The 16,666-nt window shown below is 41.2% G+C and overlaps 1 protein-coding gene across 3 annotated transcripts in view; it reads right to left on the bottom strand.

Moving 5' to 3' along the window:
- Window positions 1–14,901, bottom strand: part of LOC118231663 (palmitoyltransferase ZDHHC5-like) — a 41,837-nt gene extending 26,936 nt beyond the window's left edge. The window contains exons 1-2 of one of the 3 annotated variants that reach the window (XM_035425710.1): window positions 13,641–14,901; window positions 1,110–3,203 (exon numbers count right to left, since the gene is read on the bottom strand). In XM_035425710.1, the coding sequence (XP_035281601.1) occupies window positions 1,110–1,261 (152 nt within the window). In that variant the 5' untranslated portion in view covers window positions 1,262–3,203; window positions 13,641–14,901. The remainder of the gene's footprint in view (window positions 1–1,109; window positions 3,204–13,640) is intronic. The other 2 variants (XM_035425709.1, XM_035425711.1) reach the window with 2 other exon arrangements.
- Window positions 14,902–16,666: the final 1,765 nt, after the last annotated feature.

Below are 16,666 nucleotides of genomic sequence, written 5' to 3' on the forward strand. Positions count from 1 at the left end.
TCACGCTTTAAGCACCGAGGGGCCTCACATTGATAGCGCTGAAGGGCCCGGGGGCCCTAGTGTTCAGCTCACTCTTTAAACACCAAGGGGCCTGGGGGCCCTTATACTGTAAGCGCTGAAGGGCCCAGGGGCCCTCACATTGTAAGCACCAAGGGGCCCAGCGTCCCTAGTGATCAGCTTACGTTTTAAACCCCAAGGGGTCTGGGGGCCCTCACATTGTAAGCGGCGAGGGGTCTGGGGGGCAGTAGTGGTCAGCTCACATTTTAAACACCAAGGGGTCTGGGGGCCTCACATTGTAAGCGGCGAGGGGTCTGGGGGGCAGTAGTGGTCAGCTCACATTTTAAACACCAAGGGGCCCGGGGACCCTTAAATTGTAAGCGCTGAGAAGTCTGGGGGGCCCTAGTGGTTAGCTCACGCAATAAGCACCCAGGGGCCTAGTGGTCAGCTTGCGCTGTGCGCACTGAGGGCCCTGGCTTTCAGCTTCCTTCGGAAGTCTTGGGCCACCACGCGCGGCCTGAGGCTTGGAGGCCCCCTGGCAGTTCGAGGCCCTGGGGCACCGGCCCCACTGGCCCGGTCCATAATCCAGCCATGACTCCACCTAGCTACTTGTCCAGGCTATGGAGACCTCCCATCTTGATTACTGCAACTCCCTCCTTGCAAGCCTGCCAGCTTGTGCCATAAAGACACTACAGATGATTCAAAATGCTGCTGCCCGACTCATTTTCAGCCTTCCAAAGTTCTCCCATATCACTCCTCTGCTGAGGTCACTCCACTGGCAACCGGTCGCTGCCAGGATCAGGTTCAATGTCCTGACTCTCGCCTACACTGCAGTCATCAGGACAGCCCCAGTCTACTTACAGGACATGATTCAATCCTACGCCTGCTCGACTACTCTGCTCTGCAGCAGCAGGAAGAGCATGGTGCATGAATGGGTCTAAATACAGTAATGTTACTTGTAAAGCACAACAGGTAAAGTGTGTAAATACGGTAATTTTACAGAAAGTAGAAGAACAGCATAGTGCTGTTAGATGCGTGTAGATGCAGCAATGCTACTCACGTGAAGAACAGCGTAGTGCGTGTAAGCGTATACATTCGGTAATGTTACTCACGTGAAGCAGAAGAACAGTGCAGTGCAGCCAATGAGGAAGATGGTGGCAGCTGAGACGGGGATGTAGCGACTGGGGCGTACTGGCCGTGAGGGAGAGGAAGGTGGTGAGGAAGAGAGGCCACCAACACCCCCACTTTTACTGCCCCCCGGCATCACCAGCACAGCAGAGAGAGAGAGAGAGAGTGAGGGGGCGGGGTGGGGGGGGGGGGAGAAAAGGGGGGATAACCTGAGATTTAAGGGGGTGGAAGGGATGAATGGATTAGGGAATAAAGGATAAAGAGAAAAGATGTGGAGGATAGGGAGGGGAGGGGGAGTCAGAGAGTGAAGAGGATTTGTCGTCTACTTTCTTGGTGGACGGGGTACTAAATGTATGCATATTTATGAAGGGGCAGGGGTGGGGAGATGGAGACAAGGATGGGAAGGGGTCTGTGTGAATAGCAGCAGTGAGGTTCACCGTTCAAATTAGATCTAAAAATCTTTTTTTTAGATATGAGCGATATACTTCTGTACAGCCAGTACATTAACACTGCAGTAGCAGACAGGGAAATGACTTCGTTCAGATGAATAAGGCTGAGCAGAAATTCTGCTTTTGTTTCCGCTGTACTATTACAGACTGACTGCTTTAAGTAAGAACACAAAATAAAACCTCAGTGCTCAAAATGGTCTGATTCTCAGAATAAAAATGTTTAAATGATGAATTTTTAAAAATCTTATTTGTCGTGATGAACTGCAACATGCATTATGCATTTGTGCAACAATTGCTTGACAATCAAGGAGCTCAATTTTGTTTTAAAACTCTTACAAATTCAAATTATAATTGATATTGTGATAAAATAAAAAAACAAGTGCAGTCGTTTAGAAAAAAAATTCTGAAATAAATTTACAAAATATTTTATGTGTATTTGGTGTAACTGTACAAAATAAATGGGCAGAAACTTGTCCAAGTTAAACCCTCTGTACCCATTGCGCAAACAATCCAATCTCTTAATGGCACTCAGAGTGACTTTAATAGCAGTTCCAAAAGATGTTTCTCCCGTTGGTGTTTCTCTGGTCCACTCATTTCCTGGGCAGTTGGTCCACGTGTGTCCTGGGCAGCTAGGGAAGTTCCACTCACACAAAAAGTGGAAAAATAAAAAGCAATGACGTGAAGACGCCCAGCTGATGTCCCAGGTACTGTACACTGATAGGATAGGTAGAGCTAGAGAGCTCCTGAATTTAGGGGCCAATCACAGGCACTATTGTGATGACTGACAGGCTGTTGAATGGCATGGAGCAGGGCTTGTGTGCTTTTGTCTGGTGTTGGAGAGAAGGGGGTTGGTGAAATGCAGAATGGTTCTGAAAGAGTTATGGAGATAGCTGTTCTCTTTCCTGCCAGTACCTTAAAGAGCATTGCTCTCTTGTAACAAACAGCTGCTAAGATTGGTCAGGCGGCTCTCGCACAAGGGGGAGGGGCTAGTCACCAAATCCCCATGAAGAGAGGTGAGGTGGCATGTTTCCCTCTAGCTCACATGCACACAAGGTCCAGGTTAAACACACACACCAGAATTTAGCTACCCAATCAGGCAGCACCCCAAAAACTGTTAGAAACCCCAGATTCCTCAATGGTTGTCCGGAGCTATAGTCCCGTTATCTGCGAGGCGGGCGTGTTTCCATGCTTTTTCTTACGTTACCGGCAAACAGCTGGCAGAGTGGTAGTCCGAGGTGCTATAAAATCCCTCTTATCTGATAAATTATTTTTCAATCAAATAAAAATTCAGTTCACACACCTGGAGTCTTTAAACCAATAATTCAGATGTAACAAAAAAGATCAGTGATGTGGAAGACAGGGATTAAAATTCAGGGCATTAGCTGTGCAGTAGCCATAGAGGCAGCTGCTTCCGTCCTGTATCCGAGCCATACTGAAATGCGACCCATGCAACCCTTCAGTGCCAGGACCCCTGCAGGGATAGGGCCCTGTGCACCATGCACCTGGACCTGCCTCCTGAGTCAGCAACAGGACGGGATACAGGAGCACTCTGGACGGTCCTATCCACAAAGGGGGAAAATCAGCAGGGCTGGACCCGTCCGTCTGTCCGACTGTGCGTCTGTCCTACCACTATGAAAGAGACAGACAGATTATTACTGTAGTTATTTACTTTACCTTTACTTCTTCATAGATATCACTGCCATTATAACTACTCTACTTCATGTCCAACAGGATGCTGTCAGGGACAGGAGGATCAAGAAAAATGTTTCATTTCTGAATCCAGCAGTTTTAACAGCTAACACCCTCATTTAATGTTCAGCACACTATATGATATCCTCCTCACTTATCCAACATGTACAATAAATCCATTTGATTGAATTTGTTAATCATTAATCAAAGTTTCGATCATCAGTTAAATCAACAAATTTGTTGATAGGTAGAGCTACCTGTTGGGTCAACCTTTATTAAAATATACAACTTAAAACAGATTAAAATCAAGAGACTTATTAAATTACCACAAGTATTCAATGTTTTATCTAAAGATGAAGGTTAAACTACCTTAATGTGAATGTTGCACACATGAAGTTATAGTCAGCAGTGTAGTATAATGGTTAAGGAGTTGGTCTTGTAACCTAAAGGTCACAGCTTTGATTCCCCGGTAGGACACTGCTGTTGTACCCTTGAGCAACGTACTTAACCTGCATTGCTCCAGTATATATCCAGCAGTATAAATGGCTAAAATAAGAGCGTCTGCTAAATGCCTGTAATGTAATGTAATAGTCACAAAAGTAATTAATGAAAGATACCACACCACAGCCTGGTTATATTCGGAATGGTTCACTCCATCCCTTTACACAACACAGGGAAATCAACATAAAGCACTCCAGAAGGATTCAGTAATGAAAAGGAGACAATTTCAGACACTACAGATTCGGAATAGGTCACGTGACCGCTATCAGTGGCTAAGTGAGCAAGCATGCAAGAAATGGTAAAAAAGTTTTTTTTCAATTTTGAACAAGTGTTTTCCCCAACTGTGTACTTGTGTACTTGTACGAATTACATCTCAGTGATTAATAACAAATATACAATTAAACAAAAAAGTTTCTCTGGTTGCTGCTTATTTTCCAGCACAGCACGTAGGACACTGCACATAAATATAAATAATATGAGACCAGGAAGGAGATGTTAGAAAGGTAAAGTTGGTAGGATATCCAACTACCAACGAACGCTTACATTACAGTGTGAAATATCCTCATTATAAAATACCACTAACCTATTTAAAGACACTCAATTTCAAAAATTACGTATATAACTGATATATTTTGAGCAGTAATACTTACATAGCGATGATGAATTCTTATGTGTTCAGTAGATAGAGACAGACAGTAAATCAATGATACATTTCTATCCGCTTCTGTTTTACACCAGAAAACGATGACATCTAGGTCTATCAGCAAACATATGGCTTAGCTATGCCCAGAAGTCCTCAATAATTAATATTTTCCAAGAAATTACGAAAAATCGTTGACAATGTTTCGTCTGGTGCAGCATCTTTTACTGCTACGACAGAGTAAATGCGTAAGTGAATGCGATGATGAGAAACCTTTCGGTTACGCTGACCTATAATACGCTATTCCAAGAGCAAAATTAGACATGTTCGAAAGCATCATTAGAAAACTTATATTCTCACCTACTGAATAAATGAATTGTCAATCAAGCTAGACTGTACTAAAAAGGGCGACAACAGCATAAAGAACACGTGTGGTATCACGCACAGCTATTTTGGAAGGTACCCACTACCCAGGCGTTACAAATGCGCGTATATTTCACAAACTGATTGTCTAAGACAATATATGAACACTCAGTCTCAAAAGGGACATCTCTACACGTAAAACCAACGTTAAGGTCCCTATTAAGCCCACCAAATCCGTTTTTCAGACATTTTTAATATATACTGCCCCAATTTAAGTGAGAACATTTTAGTTAAAATGGAAGTCTAATCTCTCATTTGAAGTGTCAATAATTCATTTATACCAATTTCTAATGTTTTTATTGTTTAATTTGTTAAAATATGTCAAAAGTCTGGCATGGGCTTAATGGGTACCTAAAGTACCCTTTAAGCCCATGGGTGTTCCATATAAGCCCACTTCATGATTTGTTGATAAACAAAAATTAAAAAAATCTTATTCTATTCAAATCTGTAATCTCTTAGCTCTCAATAGCTATTTTCATTTTGTCTCCACTCCTATCCTATGGCCTGTAAATGGCATTTGAAATAGGCGTGACCAGCCTTTTTGTTGTGTTGTCAACGCAGAAAAAGCTAAGCAACATGTCTTCTTTGGAATGTGGAAAAAACTATTTATGAACAAAATCAAAACTATAGTGGGAATTACTCTTCAATACTTCATCTTTTAGTATGTGTTGTCATTTTGTCTGTATCTCTATCCGATGGTGTGCTGTTGGCATTTGAAATTGGCCAAAATTTCTGGTCCAGCCAGCTGGTTGAAAGTGCAGATATTTTTATGAAGATTTCTGAAGACCGACTGACTGAAAGAAAAACAGTTTGCAGGTTCAATACTAATGTTCTAAGGACAGTAAATGACTCAATTTCAGGATTTACAATTAAACAATAACTTTAATTTAGTTTAGTTGCCCTTTTTAGTACAGTCTGGCTTGATTGACAATTCATTTATTCAGTAGGTGACAGTATAAGCTTTCTAACTATGTATAACATGTCTAATTTTCCTTTTGGAATAGTGTTTTATAGCTCAGCATAACTGAAGATTTTCTCATCATCGCATTCACTTATTCATTCACTCTGCGGTAGCAGTGAAAGACACTGCACCTCACAAAACGTTATTAACGATTTTTAATAATTTTTTGGAAAATATAATTATTATAGAGGACGTCTGAACATAGCTAAGCCATATGTTTGCTGATATAGCTGACATCGTTTTCTGGAGTAAGACAAAAGCAAAGGGAACTGCATCATTGATTTACTGTCTCTCTCTATCTACTGAACACAGATAAGATTTCATCATCGCTATGCAAGTATTACTGCTCAAAATATTTCAGTTGTACATGCTATTTTTGAAATTGAGTGTCTTTAAATAGGTTAGTGGTATTTTATAATGAGGATATTTCACACTGTAATGTAAGCGTTCATTAATAATTCAGTAGTTTTTCTGATGCATGCAAGTTATGACGTGAGAGTTGGAAAATTGCCAAAACGTGGTGGACGATTGAAAACTGTTTCATGTCATCCCATCCCCATACAAGAAAACATTACATACTGTAGAGTACAGAAATACATAGGCTACAAGAGTTCATTAATACACATTTAGGTACTGTACCACATTGTGACAATGTTTTTGCATTATTTTTTAATCTGATATCAATGTTTCATTTTAAACCTTCACAAGCGGCTCATTTATATGCTTTATAATGGACAAAAAGCATTTCATTAATTTTTGGAGAGATTTTGGATATGTTTCTGGACCCCTAGATATTTTAGACCACTGTACTGATGGAAAGCTTGTAATTACCACTTGAAAATGATGCACCAGTGAGTTTAAGTCAAAACAGTTGATTTGTAGTGAAATATGTGAATGTGTTTTGATTTACAGCAATGCAGAATTTAGACATTTTGGACAGATTCGGAGACGCTGGGTACACTGCTTAGCCTAGTTTTTGCTTCATAGGGTTCTACATATCCACCCTTAGATTTTATGAACTTGTGGTCAAGGAGTTCTTGATCCAGGACATAGGCCTATATAGTTTAACATGCTGCATAAATTCAATCTCGCAGTATTTCATTGCAAATTCATTTTTGATTTTTTGTCCAGACAGTTGCATTTGTGGCACTTTATTTCTTCCAAAATCATGAATATAAACTAATCTAAGTTTGTATTGTAAATGGTTCAAATGCCTTGCTTCATTCAGAGACTTGAATTTAATTTTTCAAGTCTCTGTTGTGTTCACATCAGGGATTTTAAAGCTTTAAATAGGGTACCCCCTAAATGGGCAAGGATTGGCCAGATTTGGAATGTGCGCTAAGGGCTTAATCATTAATAATTTCATAATGTATAATTAACTGGCCTTACTGACCTATTAGACATCAATCAATCAACAATTAAATTTTTCATTAACCAAATTCCATACCTCTCTGTCAGGTCATGAGCAGCCTGGTCACACTCATAGCAGTTTAAGGTCATTAGCAGCCTGGTCAGACTCATAGTACAGTAAGGTAAAATGAGTAGCCTCATCAGGCTCATAGTATCATAAGGTTCTATGTGGGGTTTGCACCTGTTCAGCAATTAGGCGCTGTCCAGTGTGTCTTAGACTTGCATACAATGCACAAGCTAGCAAATAATAATCTCTATAGTACAGACCCGTCACACAGTACATTCACCGAGGCTGGTTTTATAAGGTGTGTGTTTGGTCTGGGAGTACAAACACATAGCACCGGCTGGCAAACAGAGGACTAGCAGGTTAATATGCAAACAACGATTTGCGTTTAACGCCCAAAAACCCTACTGTGTGCCACACTACCCACACAGCATCACTTGAAACCTGCTGCCAAGCAACTAGTATCCGCAAACTTGCAAAAGGTCCAGTGCATCCAAAATATGCTTCACTGAACATAGAAACAGCTAGACCAAAATTAAAACATTCCCGAAAACTGAAACAAACTCTAAACTGGAAATACCGCCTCGGGGTTGTATGCTTCCACCAACCAGTAGCCAGTGCTCTGTTTTTCGCAATGATGTGCTGGGGTGGTGGTATCAAGGCTTGGAGGTCAGCAGTCTCAACATGGGATGGTGACATGAGGTCACAGTGACCTTGACCTTTGACCACCAAAATCTAATCAGTTCATCCTTGAGTCCAAGTGGACGTTTGTGACAAATTTGAAGAAATTCCCTCAAGGAAAAAACGTGTTTTGTGAGGTCCCAGTGACTTTGACCACCAAAATGTAAACAGTTCATCCTTGAGTCCAAGTGAACGTTTGTGCCAAATTTGAAGAAATTCCCTCAAGGCGTTCCTGAGATATCGCGTTCACAAGAATGGGACGGATGGACGGGATGGAAAGACGGCCAACCCGAAAACATAACGCCTCCGGCCACAGCTGTGCCGTCGCGGAGACATAAAAACTCAAAGCAAACTGTCCCATAACTAAAAGCTTAGACACAGAATATAGGGTGCCACTGCCCAGCTGCAGGTCATCATATCTCACACACAGACAGACTATAGCAATGCCATGGTTAAATGCAAAATGTTCATCCACACTCTCCATTTTGCAGGGCACAGAAACAATCAATCAGAGGCTGTGTTTAGAACTCCTAAAAGAGCCAGACATCGATCGTGCCCATCCCAACCCCCATGCACCCTATTCACTGAGTGACAGGGATTTCACATCCTTATCACCATTACATGGGCTTCCAAATGCACAGGGTTGCATTTTTTAATTAGCATGTGTGTAATCGCTGCCGTTACGCACACATTTATACATGTAAATTAGGTCCCTGTCTTTATTGGGACCGTTTATAATAGAGCCCCAAATCTCAGTGCTGGAGAGCCACAGGGTCTGCCATTACTTAGAACTGATCGAATGACATAGCCAGTTACACAGGTAACCCTCCTCACCTGCAGAACTCCAGATGGCCATGGCCTGATATAGACACTGAGATGATTTCATCTTTCAGCTCAATTATACAGAAAAAGGAAAGAACATAAAATTGTGAGTACAACAGCATAGCACTGGACTACCAGTCATCTTCAAGAAGTCATTCAAGTTTCCCTGTAATGTACAAAACATTGTGTACAAAACATTTACATTACATTACATTACAGGCATTTGGCAGACGCTCTTATCCAGAGCGACCTACAACAAAGTGTATAACCATAACCAGGAACAAGTATGACGAAACCCCTAGAGAGAAGTACCGGTCCAAGTACAGGGAACAACCGCATAGTTCAACTTGGACCCTGATGGTTAAACTGATTAACACTAACAACGAGAACGGCAACAACGCAATCTATGGAAAAATAAAAATAAATAAAAATACAAGTAGTCGTTAAGACAGTTGATGCGCCTAAGTCACCTATGAAAGAGCTGCCTAGTTACAACCCTAAGTTTAGTCATTTACAGGGGGGAAGGGAGGGATGGGGAGAGGTGCAGCCTGAAGAGGTGGGTCTTCAGTCGTCGTTTGAGAGAGAGAATGAGACAAAGGAAGAAACAGAAAAAATTCTGTTGCGTAACTTCCAGAAACAGAACGAGCAGCAACCCTGCTGACCTACTGCAGCTGCAGGAATCCCCCTCTGCTCTATGGAAGAGAAATAGTTGTGGCCTTCTCCCGCTGTTTGGCAGCTCTGTTCTAACCTGACCGCTGTCTGGCTGATTTTACTCCGGTTCTCTGCAGCATTGTCACTCACTAGGAAAACAGTCCCTTCCATGATCTCACTAAACGCAAAGTAGGACTGGAGCATCCTGTCACTTACTTACACATGCACGCACACGCACACACGTTCACACACGCGCATGCACTCATGCACACACACAGACCCCCGTATGCTATATGACAGTCTGCAATTATGCATTATGTACTTATTGCTACATAATCATGTCTTCCTGATGAAGTCTGATGTTATAAGAGAGAAAGCAACATGGTCACTGCTCACTGTTCTTCAGATATGCACAAGCCCATTTAAGGCAGCTAAAGACTGGCTCTGGGGGAAAAAATGCCTGAGAATGGCCTAAGGGACATCTTTAGAAGCCAATTTGCCAGGCCAAATGCTTTGCTGGCATGGTGATAAACACTAACATCAGCCTAAGTTCTGTACTCTGTCAAACAGTAAAATCAGCCTCAGCCCTATACTCTGTCAAGCACTAAAATCAGCCTCACCCCGGTACTCTGTCAAAAAGTAAAATCAGCCTCAGCCATCTATGTTTATACACACATATTAAACATAAATCAACCTCAAATTCAACACTGTTCCGATGACACACATTTCTGAAAACACAACATTCATATGCTACACAGCACTGTTTCTGATAACACACTGTTCCAACACACAATCCTCCTGATAACACAGTTTGAAGACTTCCTCATTTTTACAACACATAGGCCTAAAACCACAGGACAGCTGATCTAGGATTTGTTTTCCACTGTCCATATGCTCACCTTATCCATTATGAGCCGAAGAGCAAAACAGACCTTCAACAGCACTAGATAGCACTTCTGCTTTGAGTAGAGTTACAGTTGTAAAATAAGGTCAGTGCACACAGAATGCTTGGCAGGTGACTAATTAAGCAGCTCTCTTCCATGGGCTTTACAACAAACCTTTAAAAAAATGAAACACCAACGTCAGTCTGTCAAAACTCCACTATAAATAAAGAGGAAAAATAGTAATTCAGCCGCATGGCATTCAGACGGCTCCCAGGTGATGGGAGCGTAGCGCTGTGCTGTAGCCCTGGGGTCACACGCACACACTGTGCTATTCTCTGGGCCATAAAGCCAAGCCGAACATTTCATTATTCACCAAATTCCTGCACGGAAACAGTTGTTATAGAAATAAAAACAGTCATATAAAAACCCACAGCAGATTTCTGGGCCAGATTAAACATGGTAATGGGCTGGTGATGTCAGTGTAGAGTCTGTGCTTCAGTACTGGTAAACTGTACAAAGAGGAAGTGTGTCTGTGCACAGGTAACTTGGGTAAGGTGTAGCAGAGTTCATTTGCTTTGGCTGAGACCATCCTTAAAAAAATGATGCCCTGACATGCCAGAGGAACCTGACAAACAAACACACACAGGAACTGCAATTAGAACTAGGGGTGGGGGGCAAGAGAGAAAATGTGGCAGCAAGTAAAGAGATGGAACAAGAGATAGAGAAAGAGATGGGGAAGGAGGACAGGAGATTGAGGATTGGAGTGACTCATGTGGAGGAGACAGAGCAGGAGTGAGAGAGAGAAATATCAGATAAAGGTGGATTTTGTTACAAGAGACATTAAAAGGGTCAGCATCCACAGACTCTGTTATGTGAGATTCAGTTAAGAGCTACGAGCTCTAAGGCTCTCTGAAAAACTTGACTGAATCCACACACGCCCAATCAGAACTCATGACTCTGCAAGCATGGAGTGCCTTCACTCAATCTGTGTCCTGAATCTGTGTCAATTATGAAAGCGTGGATTACACAAGTATGTCACATCAAGGAAGAAAGGTCCATCAGGTTTTGCAGTCTTACAGTGAACACAAAGTAGGGAAAGTCTAGGGCAGTTAGTATCTGCAGGTTTCACTCCAGTCCTGGGGTAGCCGCCGTGCCTGCAGGTTTAACTTCAGTCCTACAGGTTTTTGTGGTTTTCTTTAGCTGCGTTTCCACCGCAGGAACTAGGGTCTAAATTTAGTTCCGGGGGCTTTATTTTACCCCCAAAAAAGTTCCTGCTCGGGGGGTAGTACTTTCCAAAAGTACCGGAACCTTTGGGGTGGGGCGCAAGCGCTGAAAATTTCTGATTGGTCGACTACTTGCAGTGTTTTATTTCTAACCGCCATGTTTAAAAATCTGCAGCCGCAAACAGATTTATTTTCATAATAACTTCAAATCAAACTTGTATGTTATGCGGCGCAGTAGCCTAGTTTTGGTTATAGCCTGCCAACGTCTTGGAATTATAACGTGTGCTCTTCTGTTCTTTTCTTGCTTTAGTATTCGTTTTATAAAATGCTAAGCATTCGTGCTGGGACAGCATATTATGTACCAAAACATTCAAACGGATTAATTCGGTTGCTGAATATTTTCTTCCGGATTTTCTTTGGTAGCCCGTTGTAATTGACTCAAAACGTTTGATACAGTTATGTGAGGTATGCGGTAGTTCTGCGTGAAAAGTAGTTCCTGGGACTAAAAGTTCTGGGTACTTTTGGTGGAAACGCAGCTTTTCAATCAGAAGCCATCTTAGGCCTTGTAAACAAGGTGTGTGGACTCTGGGCTCTTTATCAATGGATTCAATTAAGTACTAAAGTGCTGCGAATCACCAAAATCCAACACAGACTGCAGCCCACCAGGACTTTCTGGAGTCTGACAATTAGACCAAGGTTCTCATTGACACATTTGGTAGAGAACTGGGGGGAGCACACCTCAACGATTTGGTCCTGATCACAGTGAGGCTGATAGTCATGGTCTGGTGTAGCCTAAATGCAGTTGATGGGCAATCTGCAGTCTCTTTGATTTGGCATCATGAACAATACTTGTTTCAGCTAACACACTGCACTTGCATCATTCAACAAATTGAACTGAATACTCCAGCACTGTGGCTCCTTAGGGAAAAATAACACTGTCACTTTTTACCTGGTAGAACATCACCACACCTTGCAGAGCTCCAGAGTAATGGCATAGTGTACCAGTTTATTAACAGGCCGTCAACAACATCAGCTGCAGAGCTATACAGAGCTCTGTTTTTACATTGTGTGTGCAAAAATCAGGCTTGAATCTTATGTTATTATGTTTCAAAACGATTGGATCATCTGCCAACAGCGGTCTCATCTGCAAAAATGTATTTTATGTTTCATTTAATCTGTATTAAAGCTGTGGGGGACAGGTGAGGTCCCAAGGTGAGGATGTAGTTCTAAAGAAAAACCAGGGCAGTACAGTTAAGCAAAGGTTATCGGTTTTGTGCCATCTGCAGAGTAACAAAGAAAAAATAATACCAGCCCAAACCCCTAAACAAACTTCCAGGTTAGTCCCACTTAGTGTACGCAGAGCAAACTCAGAGCAAATGAGCTCAACTCAAATGACAGGCTAATACCTTCACACACCAACGCCAGCAAACAGGATTCATTCATACCACAATTTGGTTGTTATTTATTGTTTTTTCAAACACATTTTGATGAGTTAATATGAGTTTATAGATTCACAATATTACACCAATATAGTCATATTCAGGATACAAGAACTTGTAGAAGATGCAGTAACATTAATTCTAGCAATGCAATCCTAAAAACTTTTTAAGACAGATACGTAATATCACCAGTCAGGTTAACTGCATTCAATGACTAACCAACAGCAGATGGTTTAATTATTTAAAAAATTAACGATGCATTATAACAAAAACCAACGTCTGACAGGAATCAAGTCACCTTTAGATAGAAATTAATCACAAAACCTCTCTCGTATGCCTAGACGAAAGACACCGTTTCATTTCTAATCAGTCAAGAGCTGCACGCAATAATCCAATTGAAAAAATACATTGTACAAGGCCAATCAAATGAATTTAAACTTCAAAATAACCTGTATTCAATCAGCAGCGGTCCCATTTACTATATTTAGCCGACTATAATCAACGAAGAAACCGTTTTCCTCATAGGTACTGTCTTTATTCTCAAAGATTTAGTTTGACACCTAGATGAAGAGTGGGTCTTAGATGCATTAGGTCGCCGGCGACATTCCGTTTGCGTGCAGCAGGATTAGATTGCTAACGTCGTTAGTCTAATTAATTGTGTAGCGCTGGTTACCTACATCACAAAACGGGCCAAGGGTTGGGTTCATGCCATTAATACATATTGAAATAAATGTTCACCGGTTAGCTCATGGGGTGGAAAGCCTTGCCTCTAATGTGCTGCAGGTGAGCCCAGTCGGGGTGGTTTGGATGTAGCGTTGTAGTCCGACACTCGGTTTAGTCTAGGCCCAAAAGTGAATCCGCGGACTTTCGTCCTCTATCCCGGTGATGAATGTGTTAAACTGGGTTCGCTCCAGCCGAAGGATCCAGCCCTGGGGCGTAGATTTAAAACCAACTTAATCCTATGGTTCCGTAAACACAGGCAGCTGGGATCGCCAGTTAAAAACACCCCCCGCTGCAGATTATCTTTCAGGAACAATCGGGAATTATAATGTGAGGGTGCACAGCTCCACCGGAAAACAGAGCCAACTAGCTTGCTATGGTTATGGTATATCGGAGTTCCGCCCCCCCCCCCCCAAAAAAAAAAAACGAGTAACTGAACGCGTGGAAACTGGTTTTGCTCACACGCAATTTTAGTAATCTAGAGCCAGCTAATTTACGTCTTCGGTTTTGGCACAAGAAGCGGTAAACCCTATAAATCTTATCCAACATGCATGGTTAGTTGGCATCGGTGCATTTGGCACTCTGTCGACGTATTCCTGACCGGCTTTTAATCGATGAAAAAACTAACGCGAGTCAAATCACCCATAACCCGTTCAGTTTAACGATAAAGCCACAGCTAGCCGCCCAGTCCCCGGAATCGACCTGCTGCATCTCGTATTTATGCCTAGTCGTACCAAGATTCATTAGTTAGATCCGTCTCGCTACAAATGCTAACTAGCTTTACCCGGTAAGGTATATTTACGCAGAGATGTTTTTCATATGTTCGCTGTTTTCTGTGATGTCTTGGCTTTTATTTGCCAGGCGGTTCCTGGATAGGTTAAATGTTGCAAGGTTTTTAATGTTATGTCGATATCCAGTAGCACCACAGTTAGTTGTGTTGCTGGCGCTAAGTAGCAACGGCAAACCACAGTACCCTGGACCTCCCTGATCCAGATATGCACATTTAACTAGGCAAGCACGCCTTCAGCTAACCTAAACTTGTGAAGTCCCGGAAGTAAACTGGCTGTACTGCGCATGCTGAGGGCAAACATTGGAGCTCTTATGAAATGAATGGAGAATATCAGATTTTTGAAGGCAAAATAAAACTTCCCCGATGGTATTCTTCTGAAACCAGATTAACGATCGTTACGTTATGGAAAGCAGATTGGAAAAATATGTAATCAAATATGTACATTTAAGACATTTTTTCACGAGTTCTTGACCAAAACAACTATTGTTTAACAAACTGTCAGACAATGAAATTTATGATCACAAAACATTGACCGATGAGGTTTTCTTCGGTTGTTAAATCACCTCGGTTTTCTACATTAAATCCAAATCCAAAAACTCTTTTGCCCTCAACATGCGCAGTAGAGGCTGTTTCCCGAAACCTCCTAGGTTTCACTGCTTGGTCCCTCCTATACCAAGAAACATACAATCATTCAGGATACAGAAAGGCCGGGCGGAAACATAGATTTTTTAAAACGTAAATACAGATAGAATTTCGACATATGAGGCCTATTAAATCAATCTTGACTCTTAGAAACCTATCCACACATATGTTTGCTACGGTGGCCCAGAGGTGCAATCCTTATCTCTAAAAAGAAATCCTTGTTTATAAAAAATAAATCCTTGTTTCTAAAAAGAAATTCTTATTTATTAAAATGCATCCTTATTTAAACAAAGAAATCCACATTTCTAAAAATATGCCTTCATTTCTAAAAAGAAATTATTGTTTCTAGAAAGCAATTTGTGTTTCTAAAAACAAATATGCAGTTATAAAAAATAAATTGTCATTAGCATTCCACTGCGAAGCAGGGAACCCTATTATAATTGCTGGAATTCCTATTATTAGGGTTCCACTGCAAAGCACTTTGTGTATGAATCATAGTCGAGCATATCCAATATCAACCGAGTATGATTGTGAATATGCCTACCCTTAATGAAAGCCGATTGGTATTCACCAACCAATTTTTCTAAGCCTGTTTTGAGTCTATTAGCGTATACTAAGGCTAAGAGTTTGTAATCGTTACATAATAAAGTTATGGGTCTCCAGCTATCAAGTAGTAATTTATCCTTATTAGGTTTAGGCAGCAGGGTTATAAGTTTATGTTTCATTGTAGGGGAGAGACTGTTTTTCTCAATGCATTCTAGGTATGATTTGTGTAACAAATGTCGTATGTCTGCCCAGAAATGCTTATAAAACTCGATAGTTAAACTATCAAGTCCAGGGACTTACCATTACTCATTTGCAGAATTGCAGTATCCAATTCTTCAACGGAAATATCAACCTCTGTACACTGTTTACATCCCTAATCTATCACTGGTATTTGATCAGCTATATTATCTATTAGGATTTTGCAATCCGAGTGAGAATAGTTAGACTTGTACAGCTCGCTAAAACGAAAAATCTTTATGTATTAAATCAGGATCATCTGTTACATGACCATCAATTGACAGACTATTGATTTTTTTCTTTTGTCTAAATTTTTATAGTCCAAAAAAATATGAGGAATTTTTCTCACCCTCTTCAAGCCATTTAGCTCGAGAGCGAATAAAAGCTCCTTTTGCTTTTTCTGTGTATATTTCATCTAGCTGGTTTTGGAAAAAATGTAATTCAGTACTCTCCTCCATAGTCAAGTCAGGTTTGCTGCACAAATTGTTTATCTTTTCTATAATATCTATCTGTTTTTTCTACTCAATTGTGAAGAAGTTTTCCCCACATCAATGGCTATCTGTCTTACTCTGTATTTAAAAGGTCGACGGGATATGCATGAACATAGTTTGAAAAAAGCTAAGAGCTAAGTGGTGAAATTAATCAATTAAAAAAATTTTGCAAAGAAATTCAATTTGCTGTAAAATAATGACACAGTAATAAATCCACTTGGAATTTGTCAGGGCGGCCAGAAACATGATGGTAAACATGTCTACCAAGTGCCGTGGTGATATCTTGATATTTGAAGAAAATAACGGCCATTTCAACTTTGCCACACCTATCTTTGACA

The sequence above is a fragment of the Anguilla anguilla genome, chromosome 7 (assembly GCF_013347855.1).
Source record: "Anguilla anguilla isolate fAngAng1 chromosome 7, fAngAng1.pri, whole genome shotgun sequence".
NCBI lineage: Eukaryota > Metazoa > Chordata > Actinopteri > Anguilliformes > Anguillidae > Anguilla > Anguilla anguilla.